Source organism: Bombus pascuorum, chromosome 6 (assembly GCF_905332965.1).
Source record: "Bombus pascuorum chromosome 6, iyBomPasc1.1, whole genome shotgun sequence".
Classification (NCBI taxonomy): domain Eukaryota; kingdom Metazoa; phylum Arthropoda; class Insecta; order Hymenoptera; family Apidae; genus Bombus; species Bombus pascuorum.
This window is the reverse complement of record NC_083493.1, coordinates 15,890,878-15,906,749: the sequence shown is the minus strand read 5'-3', so window position 1 is coordinate 15,906,749 and position 15,872 is coordinate 15,890,878. Positions and strand designations below refer to the sequence as shown.

Genomic DNA, 15,872 nt, shown 5'->3' with positions numbered 1-15,872 from the left:
CTTGAATAACATATTATTATTATTCATTTCTCATTACAATGTGATTTAAAGAAATATAAATTTTTTTATATATATTTATACACGTAAATAAATATGATATTTGTGAAAAAAAAGTAATATATCATGCACAAGAGTTATAAAAATATATGAAATATATAATTATGCAGATAAAATTTATTATTAAATTTTATAATATACAAAATATATATAAAGTATTTGTGTCTGATTCAACAGAATATAATTACATTTCGGATAAAATATGTAATTTTACTAGGATCTGTGAACCTAAGACACAGCACTGCAGTTAAATTTAGATCAATGAGACTAGAGACTGCTTTAAGTTTAAAGTTAGAACAGAGTTAGCCCAGTTAGGGCTCTTAGTTGAGCCCCAAGTCTCATCTGAATGTAATCAATTAAATTTCTTTAAAATATTATCGAAGTTAAACTAGAAATGCCTTTACCAAGTGGAAGCAAAGAACCAGATGATAGCCAAACATGGGAATTAGCAGAAAGATGTCTTCTTCCAATTGCATTTTCACATGCAATTGCAGTCATTTTAGCGACTATATTAAATACATTGAGTATATCACAAACATCTAGTTTTGTGCTTTTTCTCTTATTGTTGGTAATATCTATAGGATCTACACTATTTTATCATAACTTAAAGGTGAGTCATTAAAAACATGTGTTTATTAATCCATAAGATTACAAAGCATAAGTACAGACTATATCGCTTACATTTCACACATTTAATATTATATTAATATTTACTTCTTAATTTTAATATAAGTAACACGCGCGCGCGTGCGTGTGCGTGTGTGTGTGTGTGTATGTGTGAGAAAAAGATTATATTATACAATGTTAATTTATAAGCATATAATGGTACAAAAATATATTTCCTACAGGTAACTGCCGCAGGAAAAGCAGTTCTTATTACAGGTTGTGATTCAAGAGTTGGATACACTTTAAGTAAACAATTAGATGAACTGGTAAGATATAATTTCTACGTATTCTTGTTACGATTGTTATTATTCATTTCTAGTGTGTTCTATATATACAGAATTTATTTCTAAAGGGATTTACAGTATTTGCTGGATTTAATGCAAAAGTTGAGAATGAAGAGACAATGCAAAAATTAAAACAGGAAGCTTCTGGTAGATTACATATATTGCAATTAGACATTACTAGTGAGCATGATATTCATTCAACATTTCTTTATGTAAATGAAAACTTACCAGATGGTGCACCAGGTTCAAATTTATATTCTTTTATAGATATATAAAACTTATTATTTATAATATATATTTGACAATCGTAAATATCTTACAATAGGTTTATGGGCATTAATACATGCTGCTGCCTGGGTGACATTAGGTGAATGCGAATGGGTACCTCCTTCTGTATTAAAACGCAGTATAGATATTAATTTCATTGGCCTTGCTAGATTAACTCAGGTGATATTAATGTATTATCAACAATTATATATTGCAATAATTAATAAGCTAATCTCCATGAATAAAATAATAATTTTTATTTAAAGGTCTTTTTACCTTTGATTAGACGATCAAAAGGACGTGTTGTCATAGTTAGCAGTCTCTTAGCTCGTATTCCAAGTCCTGTCCGAGGCATTTATTGTGCAGTTAAGGTAGATCATTTTAAAAGTATCAATAATCTATATTTAAATACAACATCAACAAAATATACATGTAATATACATTATATATGTGTGTGTATATGTGTATGTGTGTATTAGGCTGCAGTTGAAGCTTGGGGAGCTTGTCTTAGGTTAGAAATGAGAAGATGGGGAGTGGATGTAGTTATTGTTGAAACTAGTGAATATGTATCTGGAAATGCTTGGTTAAAAAATAATAGTGCCTTGCTGGAACAAGCTAGAGACATGTGGACTCAATTGGATCCTCAAACCCGTAAAGAATATGGTCAAGAATTATTCCAAAAAGAAATGTTGGCTCTTGAAAAATATACACAAGAGACAGATGTAGATTTAACACCAGTAACTAGAGCTTTGACAGATGGAGTAATGAAAACTTTTCCAATGAGAAGATACACACCAGTATCACGTAAAGAAAGAATACAAGCATTATGCAGTGATTATCTTCCAAAACCAGTTTATGATATATTGTATGTAAATTGAAAAAAATTTGAAGATCTACATGATCGAGAACAACGAATGCAATGTTCAAATTTAATAACCTCTGCCTAATAGTCAGCTGTTTATGACATGATACTGTACAGAATAAAATTACTTACTAGTCACATTTTGTCACTTTATTCAACCCAAATAAATCTTCAACGTATACGTTACTCTTTGTTAAACTAAGAAATGGAAGAAAAAACATCAACATCGTTTATTAAACTATGTGGTATATAAATTATAATAAAATCTGCAATCAACAATGTAATTTTAAATAAAGAAACTTCCGTAAAGAACGAAATATATAAACTTGAAATGTTATACAAACATTATAATCAAGTAATCATTTTCCATCTTTCCAGCATTCACTTTCTAAATCATTAAACTTCTAACTCTTTATTAAATTGCCATCCTTGTCGACATTTTTGTAGCATAATTTTTCACACGTATTGCACTACACACAAGACAGATTGCGCTAGTAGTTTTAACGGTTCCATATTTCATAATGTCGGTAAAAATATTTCCGCGAAACAAAGATATTGTTACGCAAAATTTAAGAAAATCAAACATGAGAGTCAGATACCGGTTACACGAATAGAAAAAGAAAACCGAAAATGCACCGACGAATTATAATTTGTTAAAACAATTGTTATTCGTTTCACGGAAATTCACTGCGAAGGGAAAAGAAAAGAACGATAAAAAAGAAAGGTCAATTACTTGGAGGGAATGATATCTATTCATCTTTCCCTGAAGCAAGTGGATTCTGTTGTTGAATCACTGCACCGGTAATTACACTCAGAAAATAACAATATCCAGTAGTACATTGTCTTGTATTTGGTCTATACATACGAAGAAATTCGATATATGTATATATGTATGTATGCGCGTGTGCTTTCTATACATAGAGTACTGCAATTGTATTAAGAATTTTGCGGTAGTTGTATAGTGGCAGGGGGAGGTCTTTAGCCCCCTTGGTGAGGCACACGCCGGTAATGAGTGTTTATACCATAACTGCGGCGACACCAACAACGAGTACAATAATATCAACAACAACGGCAACGACGACGACAGCTGTAACAGTGACGACGACGGCTACGCCGACAACAACAACGGCACCGGCGGTTGCCGTGTCGCCTGAAGCTGCGCCTGGTTGGATAGAATTTTGTGAGAGACACGCCCGCGCTTCGGCTTCTGATTTTGCTAAGGCCTTTTGTACCTACGTCAGTTTAAATTTACCAGAAAGTGCAAGATCGAATCTTTCCCATCGTGATTTTTTAAGAAAATTTGTCGAAAGCTTTTGTGAACACTTTGAAAGCGAATACCTACGTCGTACGATTAGGTATGCCGTAATATGATATGTTTTGCTTGCTTTTATAACTTTTTTAAGTCATTGAAATATGTACACTATTATGAGAATAATGTATAAAAATGTTATAAATCTTTTTAATTACTTTGCCAGATCACCATCTTTGTATGACACAAGGCATATAGCAAGTAATGATAGAGATGTTAATGTTATAAGCCAAAACAACAATGCTCCTATTCGTATATCATCTCATGAAGAATTCAGTGATTACTCTGAACATGATGGAGATGCAATATCACCAAAGCCTGCACACAAACCATTTTTCCGCCGCTTATCCTTTAAAGGGCTTAAGAAGGGCAAAAGCTTCTTCCATAAGCAGCAAAGTGATGAAGTGGAATTATCTCATAGTGAACATCGTAGAGATAAGCATTCAAAAGCTAAACTTTCAAAGATTGTGGTGGAATGTAGAAAAGAAGGCATTGTTAATTCCTTAATGGGAGAAAATATTGATGGAACTCAAAAATGGGAGAAATCTAGACTTGCCTTAATAAAAGCAATTGGTGGATATATGTTAGAATTTTATTCTCCTCCAAAAGCAGTAAAACCACGTAGTGGTGTCTTTTGTTCTGCAATAACTGAAGCCAGGGAAACAACTGCACTAGAAATGCCAGATCATGAAAATACCTTTGTATTAAAAACACAAAATATGGAATTTGTAATCGAAGCTCATGATTCAAATGATATGAGATCATGGTTAGCTACTATTAAATATTGTATGCGCACAGTACAACAAAATTCTGTTAATCCTAGTTCTGGAACAGATGTTACTGGAGATTCCTTAGGACATGGTTCATTAGCTATTGGTAGTGAAGGAGATAGATTAAGAACTAATTCTACAAGTAAAAGTTCCCGATCTACATCGCATGAACATGGAGATGAAATAGGTGGCAATCCTCCAGAAATACCTCCTAGACTACGTATAAGAAGTAATAGTAATCTGGAATTATGTTCATCACAACAGGATATTGAACAAAGTATGATAAATTTATTTATAAGTACTTTTTAAGATCATATAACTTGTATGTTATAAATAATTCAATTTTGTTGTAGTGAATGCAAATGATGGTGAATTAGATTTATCTAGCAGTTTAAGAGAATATCCATGGTTTCATGGGACCCTGCCTAGATCAGATGCAGCACAGCTTGTTTTACATAGTGCTGCTAATGGTCATGGTGTATTTCTTGTTCGACAAAGTGAAACAAGAAAAGGAGAATTTGTATTAACTTTTAATTTTCAAGGCAGAGCAAAAGTAAATTATTTCCTTTGATTATATTATTTTAAATTTAATTATAGTCATCTAAAATAATTCATTTTTCACCTTTACTGCAGCATTTGCGTATGACATTAAACGATCAGGGACATTGTCGTGTTCAGCATCTTTGTTTTCCTGCTATATATGATATGCTTGAACACTTTCGTCGGAATGCCATACCTCTTGAATCCGGTGGAACAGCAGATGTCACTCTCACAGAATTTGTTGTGGCGACTGATGCAACACGGTCAGGACATCATAATGCATCTGGAATAAATCAACAACAGTTACAAGAAAGGAGACCCCCAGCTGCTCCAGAGCCAAGAGAAGTAAGAGTCAGCAGTGGAAGTCTAACTCCTCTTGAGTGAACGCGAGTGGCTAACACCCACAGTCTGAAGTCTAATCTACAGACAGTGAGTAAATAAATAAAATGATGCACCCATTTTTCGTACAGCTGGTGATATATACCATACTAAATTGATATTTATATCATTATAAAGGTACCAATTTTTAATACTTCATGTAGGTCCATATTCGGATTATTTTATAAATATTTAATTATCACTGTATATAAATATACTTTTTAGTATAAGTTATCATTTCTGTATACATGTATATACATACATACTGTATATTCTGTATCCATATACACATACATACAGAAATGATAATTTATACTACATATGTGAATATATTTTCTTTTATTTATTTTTTTTTTTTAATCATTTTCTAAAATCAAGGATTTTCTATAAGAATATTTCCTCAATAATTCAATATATTTACTATTTCTTTTGTTATGATTTATAAAAGAAATTGTTGTCTTACCTTCAAAATAAATTGATGCAAGGTTTCCATACTTACAATTTTATTATTTCAGTTAGAATAATTGCTTTTTAAATTATTGTTACTGTTTTATTATTTATAATGTCTTTTTATTAATTTCACGTCAAATGTATATATTATCAAACTTTCAGTCCGAATGTGGAAATTTAACAGAATTGAATTAAATATATATATATATATATATATATATATATATGTAATTAGTATTGGAAACAATTCTCAACAACAATTAAAGAGTTTTATTAATATAAGAGACAATGGTGCTCAATAAATATGACCGTGGGACAAGGAGCTCGCTTTTATGTGTACAGTATTCTTAAAATTTCTGGTTCATCTTAATGGCTGAAAGGACGAATAATTAATTTATTACTATATAGAATTTTCTTACAAATCCAGAAAATTTAAGATAAAATATAACTTAACTAAATTAAACATAATAAATGTATATATGTTAATATACAGGTACGCACATATGGCGGTTCTATAAGAACACGTACAGAATCACTGGAAAGACTGGAACAACAAAACAACGTTACAGAACAACAAAGTTCATCATCATCTAGTGGTAGAGCAATTCAAAATACTTATAGTTTTCTTTGACGATGGATTCATAATACTCTACCATCAGGCTACAACCCAGTTGGTCCTTTAGATTAAATAGTTTCCCTATCAACTTATCCTACAAAGCAAGATAATTTTAAGTTGAAGTTATTATTGTTATCATAAAGTGTTATACAAAAGTGTATTATTTCTCCTATGTAAACAATGTATTTTTTCAAATCAACTGCTTCCAACTTTTCCAATCTTGCAAGATGACGTTTTCAACAACTATATTTATTAACATGTTTTTACCTAATTTTGGAATCAAAACATAATCTTCGAAATATAATTGTTTTATAAATCATTTTTAAAATGATGTATATAAATTATTTCAAAATTTCAATGAAATTTATAACAAGATTGTATCAGTTGTATTCTCTGCACGTTCAGATATATCAGCTCAAATTATCATATAAATCATAATAAACATTGTAAGTATTATAAAATATTTAAAATATCATAAAACTAAAAGACCACAGCCTTTGTCTTTATTTTACTGAAGTAATTGAGGAAATATTTTGAAACTATAGAACACAGTCCATTATACCAATTAATTTACTTAAGTGTATGTACTTACATAAGAATATATATAAAAAAAACATGTAAATGTATATGAAAGTTAGTCTTGTTTTATATATAAAACTATTACAGACAATCTCTTTACTATGACTATCCTTCCTCCTACATGAATTGTAGAATATATTGTTAAATAATACTTATATATAGATCATACCAATAAAGTTTGATTTAAAAAAGTCAGAAAATTAGAGAGAGAGTCTATGTGGTATATATAAATAATTCAGTCATAATAATTAACTCAATAATTTAATTACAACATTCAATCTAAATAAAAATAAAATGCATTACAACTTATATAATTATATGTTATTCTAAAATATATCACTATATTTTATGGTAAATGTTAATGTAAGAGAGTATTATTAAATTGATAAGCATATAAAAGTTAGTCATAATCATGACATAGAGCAATATTACTGAATGTGCAAAATTAAATTATAGGTAAATGTATGATTATATTAATACTTATATTGATACTAAATGTGAACTTTTAAGAGGAGAGAAAGAAAAAAAAAGTATCTATCTTTAATAAAAACAATTCAGTATTTAAAAAAATGGTGTACTAATAAGATTACATTTAAACTTTGAGGTGACTGAACAGAATTTATTACTAGAATACGTATGTACGAAAATATGTTGAATTTTCATAAACAAAAAAGCATAAAAATTAAATTATTTAATTATGATATATATTTTTAGTGCATTCTATTACTAAAAAAATTATGTTTCTCTTAAATTAGTAAACTTCTAGGTAAATATTTTATGGTAATCCAGACTTATCATCCGCACATTAACCTTCTTATTTGAAAAATTGCAAAATATATCTATGTTCTGCCAATTAAATCACGTGTAATTCTTGTATAACGAAATATATTATCATTTAAATGAAAAAATTATTTTTTATTATTGTATTTAGCATTAGTCATATAGGTTAATAAAAATAACATCAGCCATTGTTATAAATACGTCATTGAAAACAAGTAATTCTCTGAATACATGTTAAACATCCAATAGCTACTGCTATTATATTATCATTTTAAGTACTAGATTAGAGTTATTTCCGGTTCAATAAAAAAGGCTCGTTTCTTTCTGCGATACAGTACACAATTATACAATTGATATATCGTGCTGGGTTGATTTAACAAATACAAACGATTATCAGTATGGCATCTCAGGTAATGAAATTACTAATTTATAATAATTAAATTTTTAATTTACAATTAATAGCATATTAGTTAAACAATACAAATTTAAGGTGCACGAATTTAATGTAGAAATGACATGTGAAGGATGTGCCACCGCTGTAACAAATGTACTTAATAAGAAGGAAGGTATGGTTTCAAGTTTATTATATATTTATATATTTTACTTAAATTTGGAAGTGTTTTATTTTTTAATTTTTTTTCTTAGTAAACATATAATAATTAATTTAAATTGTATGACAAAGAATGTCAAATACCAAAAACATATGGAAATATTATTGCATTAAAAAATTGCTTGATTTAGAATTTATTTTTAGGTATTAACAATGTGCAGGTAGATCTACAAGGAAACAAGGTGTCTGTAACATCTGCACTTCCTTCTGATGAAATATTACAAGTTATTAAGAAAACTGGAAAGTCATGTCAATTTTTAGGAATAAAAAAATAATTGTACTTTAGATTTAATGTTACTTTTTGTTATATTAAAATTTATATTTTCATTCTTCTATAAAATTATTGTATTGTATGTAGCTTTTTACATTAAAATCTCAAATTTTACAAAAAGGGTATACCTAAAATTCATTGTTATAACACTGTACTGATAAATCAATTAAAAAATTTGTATTGTATTTTGAAATAATTAACCTTAAAAGATACATATTAAGTACAATTTAAATATATATCTTACAAATATTTATTATTCAATTATATAATTAAATAACTTTATAAATAAAATACAAAAAGTTATTTTCTTAATTCCTCTTCTAGTATTGACAAACGTTGTTCTAAAATGGTAACAGCATCACTTAAAGATTGTACTTGCTCATTAAGTGCATCTACTATTTTACTAGAACATGTACCAGGTGATTCTTTAGATAAGTGTGATATATTCACAATACGCCCTTCTTCAAAAGGTCTTTGATTTCTCATATTTATGACTTTATATTCTATATTGCCATCTAATACTCCAGTATCTGGTACTTCACAACGAAGTCTTCCATTTTTTAAATTTATAGTATCAAATTTCTCATGTAATGACTAAAACAATAAAACATTTTAAGTTATAAAATATTATATAAATAGATTGTAAATCTCAAAATAATAGTTACTTCTACTTCTTCCTCTCCTCCAGATATATCATCATCTTTATGTGATTTTTCTTCCTTCATATTTGATTCTGATTCTTTAACAGGTGAAACTAAATGCCGAGACATTTTTCTAGCAACATCATCTTTATCAAAATTTGTTTTCCACATTAATAATTGATGATCTGTACCACCAGAGGCAAAAAATTCTCCATTAGAAGAGAATGTTACTGATGTTACACTAGTACCGTTTGCATGACCTTTAAGTGTATAAATTGGGCGACCCTCTAACAAATCTAAAACCTATTTTATAGTTTTTAATAAATGCAATATAAAAATGTTACTAAATTAATTATCATTATAAAAAAGAATCCAATATACCTTCATTGTTGAATCATCAGATGCAGTTAATATGAAGTTTCCTTTTGGATGAAATTTTATCATATTTACTGAATCTTTATGAGTTGCATAATGTTGATATAAAGAAGCAGTACGTACATCATATAATTTCACACAGCCAATTATGTTTGCTGATCCAATAACAGAACCACTTGGGTGAAATTCCACATGTGTAGAATAAGCTATTAAAGATGTTTGAGAACTTGTATTTAAACATTTTTAATAGAATATGATACATTTTTTAAACATGCATAGATAGAAAGAAAGAAAAACTAATAGTTTCTAATAGCTTTTAATATAAATATAGGATATACCTTTTACATCATTAAAGGTTCTAATACATTGTCCACTTGTGACATCCCATAATTTTATTGTTTTATCATCACTACAAGAGACTATAAGTCTACCATCAGAAGAAAATCTAGCACATCTGACCCAGCTTGTGTGACACGTAAATGACATAAGAAATCTTCTTTGACATACCATCCATAATTTAACACTTTTGTCATCTGATGCAGTAATTAACTATTTATAAAAACATACATATATGCATATAAAATTAAATATGTATTAAAGTAAGTTATCACTTCTATCATCATATAAAATATAAGCACCTTTTCCCCATCTGGACTAAATTGTACTGATCTAACAGCTCCTGAATGTGCTTTAAAATCTAAGCATTGTCCTGTTATTTTAGGTACCCAAATTCTAACAGATCTATCTTTGGAAGCACTAGCTATGACTTCGCCTGATGGTGCATAAGTGACATCAAAAACTACATCTTTATGCCCAAGGAATCTGCAAGCTCTTACAGACTCTTTCAAATTCCATAATATTATACTTTTGTCTGAACTACTTGATACTAATTGAGTAGTTTCAGGATGGAAACATAAGCTTGTGATAGTATTTTCATGGCCTTTAAAGTGTTTTTCTATTGTAGGATCGCAAGCAGTTCTGATCATCGTTCTAATACAATAAATAAATTGTGTAAAATTCTAACAAAATATTTTCACATAGTATTAGAAAAATTATTAATATCCTTAACCTAAATGCACTAATTAGCGTACGTATAAAGTATTCAGTACTATATATACTGTCTTAATAATAATACGTATATTTTAAATATTATTGATTCAATCTTAATGAATTTAAAAAAAAAAAGTGATTACCTCTGTTTAATCACATTGATTATCGTTATAACCGTATTATAATTGTTTCATAGATGCACTTGCATTTTGTTATATCCGCAATATATAAAATATGTATATACAATTCTATTATAAATATCGAGATATAATATTTTGCACAAACACTATATATCAACTTAAATGTAATATACCAAATATTACAAGATTTTAACCATGTTTAATTTGAAACGAATTTTCACTACGTTAATCAGTTAAAGTACTGTCATTCAGGCATTGGAAAGCACGAAATTCAAATAGTTACTTCATTTACAATAACAGTACGTCTTAAAACAATAGTATAAATATTCCATAATTTTATTTAAAGCAAAAAAGAAAAAGAGAAAGCAACAAAGAATACACACTGTTAATAAAATATGATTAATCAAATACTTTATTCGATTTTTTTATTTGAGAACAAGCTGAAGAATGAAACGATTCTCATGTTGACAATGAGTACGATAGGTAGGCTAGTTAGCAGGGTTGAATTAGATCTTTATTTGGAAGATACATAGGTATTCATAGGATAGTTGAACATAACTGTAGATGGAGGTGATTAAACACAAATATACAAACGAAATACAATACGGTACTCCTCATCACGTGTTTGGCGGTGTGAGCGTGGCTTTTGTCAATGGCGCACTTTTCAAATGCACTTTCTTTGCCTCTAGTCAGTAATTGTACACTCAACTTACATGCTAAAGCTCCGCACTATCGCTTTTTATTTTTAAAAATAATCATATATATTTTGCGATAAAAAAATCAGGTAATGTTGCTTCATAAACTTGACATTGCACTGCAATCTCTTTTACTTGGCCAGCTGCGTAGGCGACCGTATAGAATTTTGGAATCACACAGAAAAAACAGAAGAGGGAGCGACGTAATTAGTAGAAATCATGAAACACGTTTTATGAAAAACATTTTTATGTATTCATGTATTACGTTAATCTTTCATTTTCCCAACTACTAAATCTCGACAACTTTAACTTTCTAAATACTTCACAGATTCATAGACCGAAAATGGAATATGAAGTCAAGAAGATATATAGTACTAGAAGGCATTGCTCACTGTATCCTCTTTTTTCTGGTATCTTAAAAAATTCTCTAGAACGATGCGCCGCAAGACAAAGAGATGGTCGTGCAGTTCATCTATTTGTGTAATCATTTTAACGTTATTCGTTAAATACATCCTTGTGTCTTTGCGTGAAATGCTTGTATGAGTTCTCATTTTTTTAAATATTTTTTATAATAAAATTACTTTTCTAATCTTTGTTGATTAGCTGTTGTTGCCCTGTGAAAACTGCCTTCTGTCACAACACAATAATACTTGCATGGTGGGTTCACGCTTCTAAATTTGGTTGATCTTTTCTTATATCACAATGTTACGTCTGCATAACTTTTTCATTAATGTTAATAGATCTTTCTTTTGATAATTGTGGATACCAAATTCAAATGCAAAATTTTTGTATTCAATGTCTAATTTAGGAAATATCCTAAGCCGCAAACAAATGTACCAAAATATCTTCTTCCCAAAATCAACCTTTCTTATCACATTAATTAAATGCAACATTTTAAAAATGTAAACTTATATAAGTATCAATATTTTTTCTTAATATTATTTACTTAATATGTATGAATATAATTAATCATTTACAAGATCTATCAAATAACGATCTGGAACGTTGAAATTGCTACTTTACATACTAAAATTCGTGTATACGATTCGGTGCATTATTTTTTCGAAGTATTTGTACGTATTAAGGATACGACTTAGGTTTTTTCGTAAATAGACAATTGAATTATGATCTTACAACATTATTTGTTTCACTGTGTATTAATCTATCGCATTTTTATTACTGCTGCGTATGGGGTTTACCACGAGGCGCATAACCGCCTCGATTCCCACCCCTTTGGCCGCGAAACTGTCCTCGACCACCTCTATCCATACCACGCTCACCTCGTGGACCTCCACCTCTTGATCCACCACCACCTCTTTTATAACCAGAATTGTAACCGCTATTTCCCTCGCTATTCCCCCAGGATCGTTGTTGATAACCATTTTGATAGTTACTATCATTACGATAGTATGTTCCTAAGTACAAAATTATTATTTAATCAAATGTATTAAATTTCGCCGTCTAATAATAATATTAATATTTTATACCTTGTCCTCCGCGTCCATTTTGTTGATAACCGCCCCTACCTCTTCCATTATAACCATTAGAATTGCCTCTTCTTCCACCCCTACCTCTATACCCACTACGTTGTTGATCACCCCAAGTTTGCTGAGATGTTTGTTGCTGTGTCTGTTGTGAATCTTGAGCAGATTGTTGTGATTGATCTGTTTGATTCCAATCGTTAGTTTCAGTCATCTGGCACCAATCAACAGATTCAGTAGGTTGTTCAATTTCTGATTCTGGTGCTGTTGTTGTTTCATCTTGATTTTCTTCAACTTTTTCCTGGAAAAGACTAGTATTTTAGTATTCTGATTATTATAAAATATGATATATTTTATTACTGGTAATATAATATTCGTAATATACTTCAGCAGGTTGTTGTTGGCTTTCTTGTTGATGCTCAAAATTTTGGTTTTGCGCTTGTTGTGTTATCTGTTGTGAAGGAGCTTGTTGTTGTGGTTGTTGCTGCTGCTGCTGTTGCTGGGGTTGCTGTTGAAAATTGGTAGGATGCTGAGGACTATACTGCATATTTGGTTGCTGATGAGAGGGTGGCATTGGAATAGGTGGAGGTGGGTTAGGATTAGCAAATCCAGGAATGTGGGACATATCCTGTGGTGGTTGATGTTGATATATGACTGGTTGTGCTACTACCGGTGCATTTGCAAAGTTTTGATTTGTAAATGTTTGTGAAGGAATAGGTGCATTAACAGCAGCAGGAATGTGTGAAACAATCGGTGCTTGTGATGTAACATCTGGTGAATCAAGTTCGGATTCTTGCAAGAAAAAGAAATTTGGTGTGCCTATAACGTCATTAATTCTAGGAGCTTGTGGTTGTTGTTGTTGAGTTTGTTGGGCTTGCTGTTGTGGTTGCGGTTGTGGAACAAATCCTGTTGCATTTGTGTAGTAAGATGTTTCAACTGGTGCAGCTGGATGTGGAATGGGTTGTGCAACTACAGGAATGGGGCCAGAAACTGGTGTAGTGCCAGAAACAACAGGGAGAGGAGCGACTTGTACTGGGAAGTTAGGAATTGGAATCATGGATTCAGGTGGAATGTGTCTGTCATTGGTATTATATTCTTCATTGACTTGGTCTTGTACAGGTGTTTCTGATATTTGTGTTTCTGCAACTGCCTCTGTAACCTGTGAAGAATTTAATGAAATACTTTTTAATACATTTCTCATTTGTTTAATTATATTTTGTTTTACATAAATTAATCATTAAAATGTCAAAAATACATAAATATGCTTGACTTACTTCTTCTACTACAGCTTCAGTTTCATGAACTTGATCAAAATAGCCACACTGATTAATGGAAGTAATAATTTCCTTTAGTTTGTTGTAAGTTGTACCAACAACCTCTCTTTGTTTTCCATCAACAATGGCTACATAATGTTCTGCTACTTTTTGCACTTGTTGGAGGAATGTTGGTTCACTCTCTTCTCTATGATGTTTCATCATAACTTCATTGTACAAGCTGTCCAAGTATTTTAAATCCTCTTCTGATAATTTTACAGCACCATTTTTTCCAGCAAGAAAATCTTCTCTAACAGATTCTGTACCCATGTTCATTAGTGCATCTTGTATAAGAAGAACTTCTCTCACCTGAGATAATTAGTAAATATTTTGAAAACATTTAATAGACTGATACAAGTTACTTATATTATAAAATCATACTTAAGTTATACCTTTGCAATATCTTGTTGCATTCTTTCAATTGCTTCCTTCCTTGCCAACTTCTTTTGCTGTTTGACTGCATCATGTGCAATTCCAACAATTTGCTTATACAGTTCCTTCGTAATATCCAATGTTTGTAATACTTCGTCATATTTGGCTACTGCTGTTTTCTGATCTGCATTTAGTTCCCTTCCATTCTTCTGCAGATCCCTATATGATTCTAATTTTCCCTAAATGTAACATATGCTATTAATTTTACTGTATTTCTAAAATATAGTAATATAAACAATAAAATTAATCGTATATAATCGAAAATTATTATATGCATATAATACATATGTATATAATACAAGCATATCATATACTATTTAAAAAATGTATATAAGGGCACAGGCGCGCTCACACACAAATAAATAAAAGTAATTTATACAAAGAATATCAATTTATTATTATTTTCCAGTGATATACATCATACATCATATTACATATGCTCTATATATACACGCGTGTGTGTGCGCATACATATACATAATTTAAAATAACGATAATATACATAAAAAGAATGTTGCGTCTAAATAATTGTTAACTTTAAATAAAAATTTACATATGTATCTACTCTTTATGTAAAAAAGAAACTAAATTTGTTTCATAATTTCTTATAGTGTTGTATGGTTCCAGAAAACTGATTCACGCAAGTACTATAAACGGGGGCAAATAAAGAATTTCTTACACATTAAAACGTAATACATGTATTTGAATTTCATATTTAGATTTTTAACATTATATTAAACAAAAGATATCATTGCACAATGTAATTTACCGGTAGCGGCTCGTAAGCGTGTCACGTAAAGTTTTGTGCACATCTTTAGAAGATACCGCCATGACACGAGGTTCACGATTGGGAATTTAGGTGTTCAATCGTAGGAAAAAAATTAATTTTGCTTTAATTCAACTTTAATGAAAAAGATTCAATACGAAAATGTAATAACAAGGGTTAATTCATCATAATATAATCATTAGATACCTATGAAATCTCAAGCGTGAGCACATGGCGTATCCAATCATGGCGGATTGCACCGTAAAAGCTATCAACTGACAGATAATTTTCTTGTCGTTATTTACGTATATATTATACAAGTACTTACCTTACGCTTTTCAAGATTCCGTATCTTATGCTCGATAACGATAATTGCTTGGCGTATAGGTTCTACGGTCTCCGTAGAGGCCTGTTTTTCTAGTTTAGGGTTGGCAGAAGGCATCCTTCACGGGCAACAAACGCGAACTGGAAATCAGAATAGTAACGGAGGTACGGGGAACGGGGAAAGAGAAGCGAACATAAGCGCATGCTCATTTTGAT

General features: G+C 30.2%; 5 protein-coding genes and 2 long non-coding RNA genes across 10 annotated transcripts; 3 read left to right on the top strand and 4 right to left on the bottom strand.

Annotated features, from left to right (window-relative positions):
* The first annotated feature begins 263 nt into the window (after positions 1-263).
* On the top strand, positions 264-2,290 carry LOC132907875 (D-beta-hydroxybutyrate dehydrogenase, mitochondrial). The gene is made up of 6 exons (XM_060961335.1): positions 264-667; positions 906-989; positions 1,076-1,250; positions 1,333-1,454; positions 1,541-1,645; positions 1,754-2,290. The coding sequence occupies exons 1-6, from the start codon at positions 452-454 to the stop codon at positions 2,150-2,152; spliced, it is 1,101 nt and encodes a 366-aa protein (XP_060817318.1). The 5' UTR covers positions 264-451; the 3' UTR covers positions 2,153-2,290.
* LOC132907884 (uncharacterized) lies at positions 1,286-1,672 on the bottom strand. The gene is made up of 2 exons (XR_009658272.1): positions 1,551-1,672; positions 1,286-1,398 (listed from the first exon to the last, which is right to left on the bottom strand). It is a non-coding gene; the product is annotated as an uncharacterized LOC132907884 (long non-coding RNA).
* A 367-nt stretch (positions 2,291-2,657) lies between the features above and the next one.
* LOC132907869 (SH2B adapter protein 1) lies at positions 2,658-6,983 on the top strand. 2 transcript variants are annotated; one of them, XM_060961318.1, is made up of 6 exons: positions 2,658-2,937; positions 3,091-3,491; positions 3,612-4,492; positions 4,569-4,768; positions 4,849-5,100; positions 6,077-6,983. In XM_060961318.1, exons 2-6 carry the CDS (start codon positions 3,145-3,147, stop codon positions 6,212-6,214), a joined length of 1,818 nt encoding a protein of 605 aa, XP_060817301.1. In that variant the 5' UTR covers positions 2,658-2,937; positions 3,091-3,144; the 3' UTR covers positions 6,215-6,983. The 2 variants fall into 2 exon arrangements, with proteins under 2 accessions (XP_060817301.1, XP_060817302.1); XM_060961319.1 differs by having other exon boundaries at positions 2,659-3,491; positions 4,849-5,184; positions 6,077-6,112.
* Positions 5,843-6,206, bottom strand: LOC132907885 (uncharacterized). The gene is made up of 2 exons (XR_009658273.1): positions 6,085-6,206; positions 5,843-5,956 (listed from the first exon to the last, which is right to left on the bottom strand). It is a non-coding gene; the product is annotated as an uncharacterized LOC132907885 (long non-coding RNA).
* A 377-nt stretch (positions 6,984-7,360) lies between the features above and the next one.
* On the top strand, positions 7,361-8,559 carry LOC132907883 (copper transport protein ATOX1 homolog). The gene is made up of 3 exons (XM_060961344.1): positions 7,361-7,968; positions 8,049-8,124; positions 8,313-8,559. The coding sequence occupies exons 1-3, from the start codon at positions 7,957-7,959 to the stop codon at positions 8,441-8,443; spliced, it is 219 nt and encodes a 72-aa protein (XP_060817327.1). The 5' UTR covers positions 7,361-7,956; the 3' UTR covers positions 8,444-8,559.
* A 42-nt stretch (positions 8,560-8,601) lies between these two features.
* Positions 8,602-10,902, bottom strand: LOC132907872 (POC1 centriolar protein homolog A). 3 transcript variants are annotated; one of them, XM_060961331.1, is made up of 7 exons: positions 10,649-10,902; positions 10,094-10,445; positions 9,794-10,004; positions 9,579-9,661; positions 9,462-9,503; positions 9,105-9,383; positions 8,602-9,033 (listed from the first exon to the last, which is right to left on the bottom strand). In XM_060961331.1, the coding sequence occupies exons 2-7, from the start codon at positions 10,439-10,441 to the stop codon at positions 8,740-8,742; spliced, it is 1,257 nt and encodes a 418-aa protein (XP_060817314.1). In that variant the 5' UTR covers positions 10,442-10,445; positions 10,649-10,902; the 3' UTR covers positions 8,602-8,739. The 3 variants fall into 3 exon arrangements, with proteins under 3 accessions (XP_060817314.1, XP_060817312.1, XP_060817313.1); XM_060961329.1 differs by having other exon boundaries at positions 9,462-9,661; XM_060961330.1 differs by lacking the exon at positions 10,649-10,902 and having other exon boundaries at positions 9,462-9,661; positions 10,094-10,634.
* A 137-nt stretch (positions 10,903-11,039) lies between these two features.
* Positions 11,040-15,818, bottom strand: LOC132907867 (caprin homolog). The gene is made up of 6 exons (XM_060961317.1): positions 15,661-15,818; positions 14,527-14,745; positions 14,096-14,443; positions 13,207-13,980; positions 12,828-13,122; positions 11,040-12,755 (listed from the first exon to the last, which is right to left on the bottom strand). The coding sequence occupies exons 1-6, from the start codon at positions 15,772-15,774 to the stop codon at positions 12,517-12,519; spliced, it is 1,989 nt and encodes a 662-aa protein (XP_060817300.1). The 5' UTR covers positions 15,775-15,818; the 3' UTR covers positions 11,040-12,516.
* Positions 15,819-15,872: the final 54 nt, after the last annotated feature.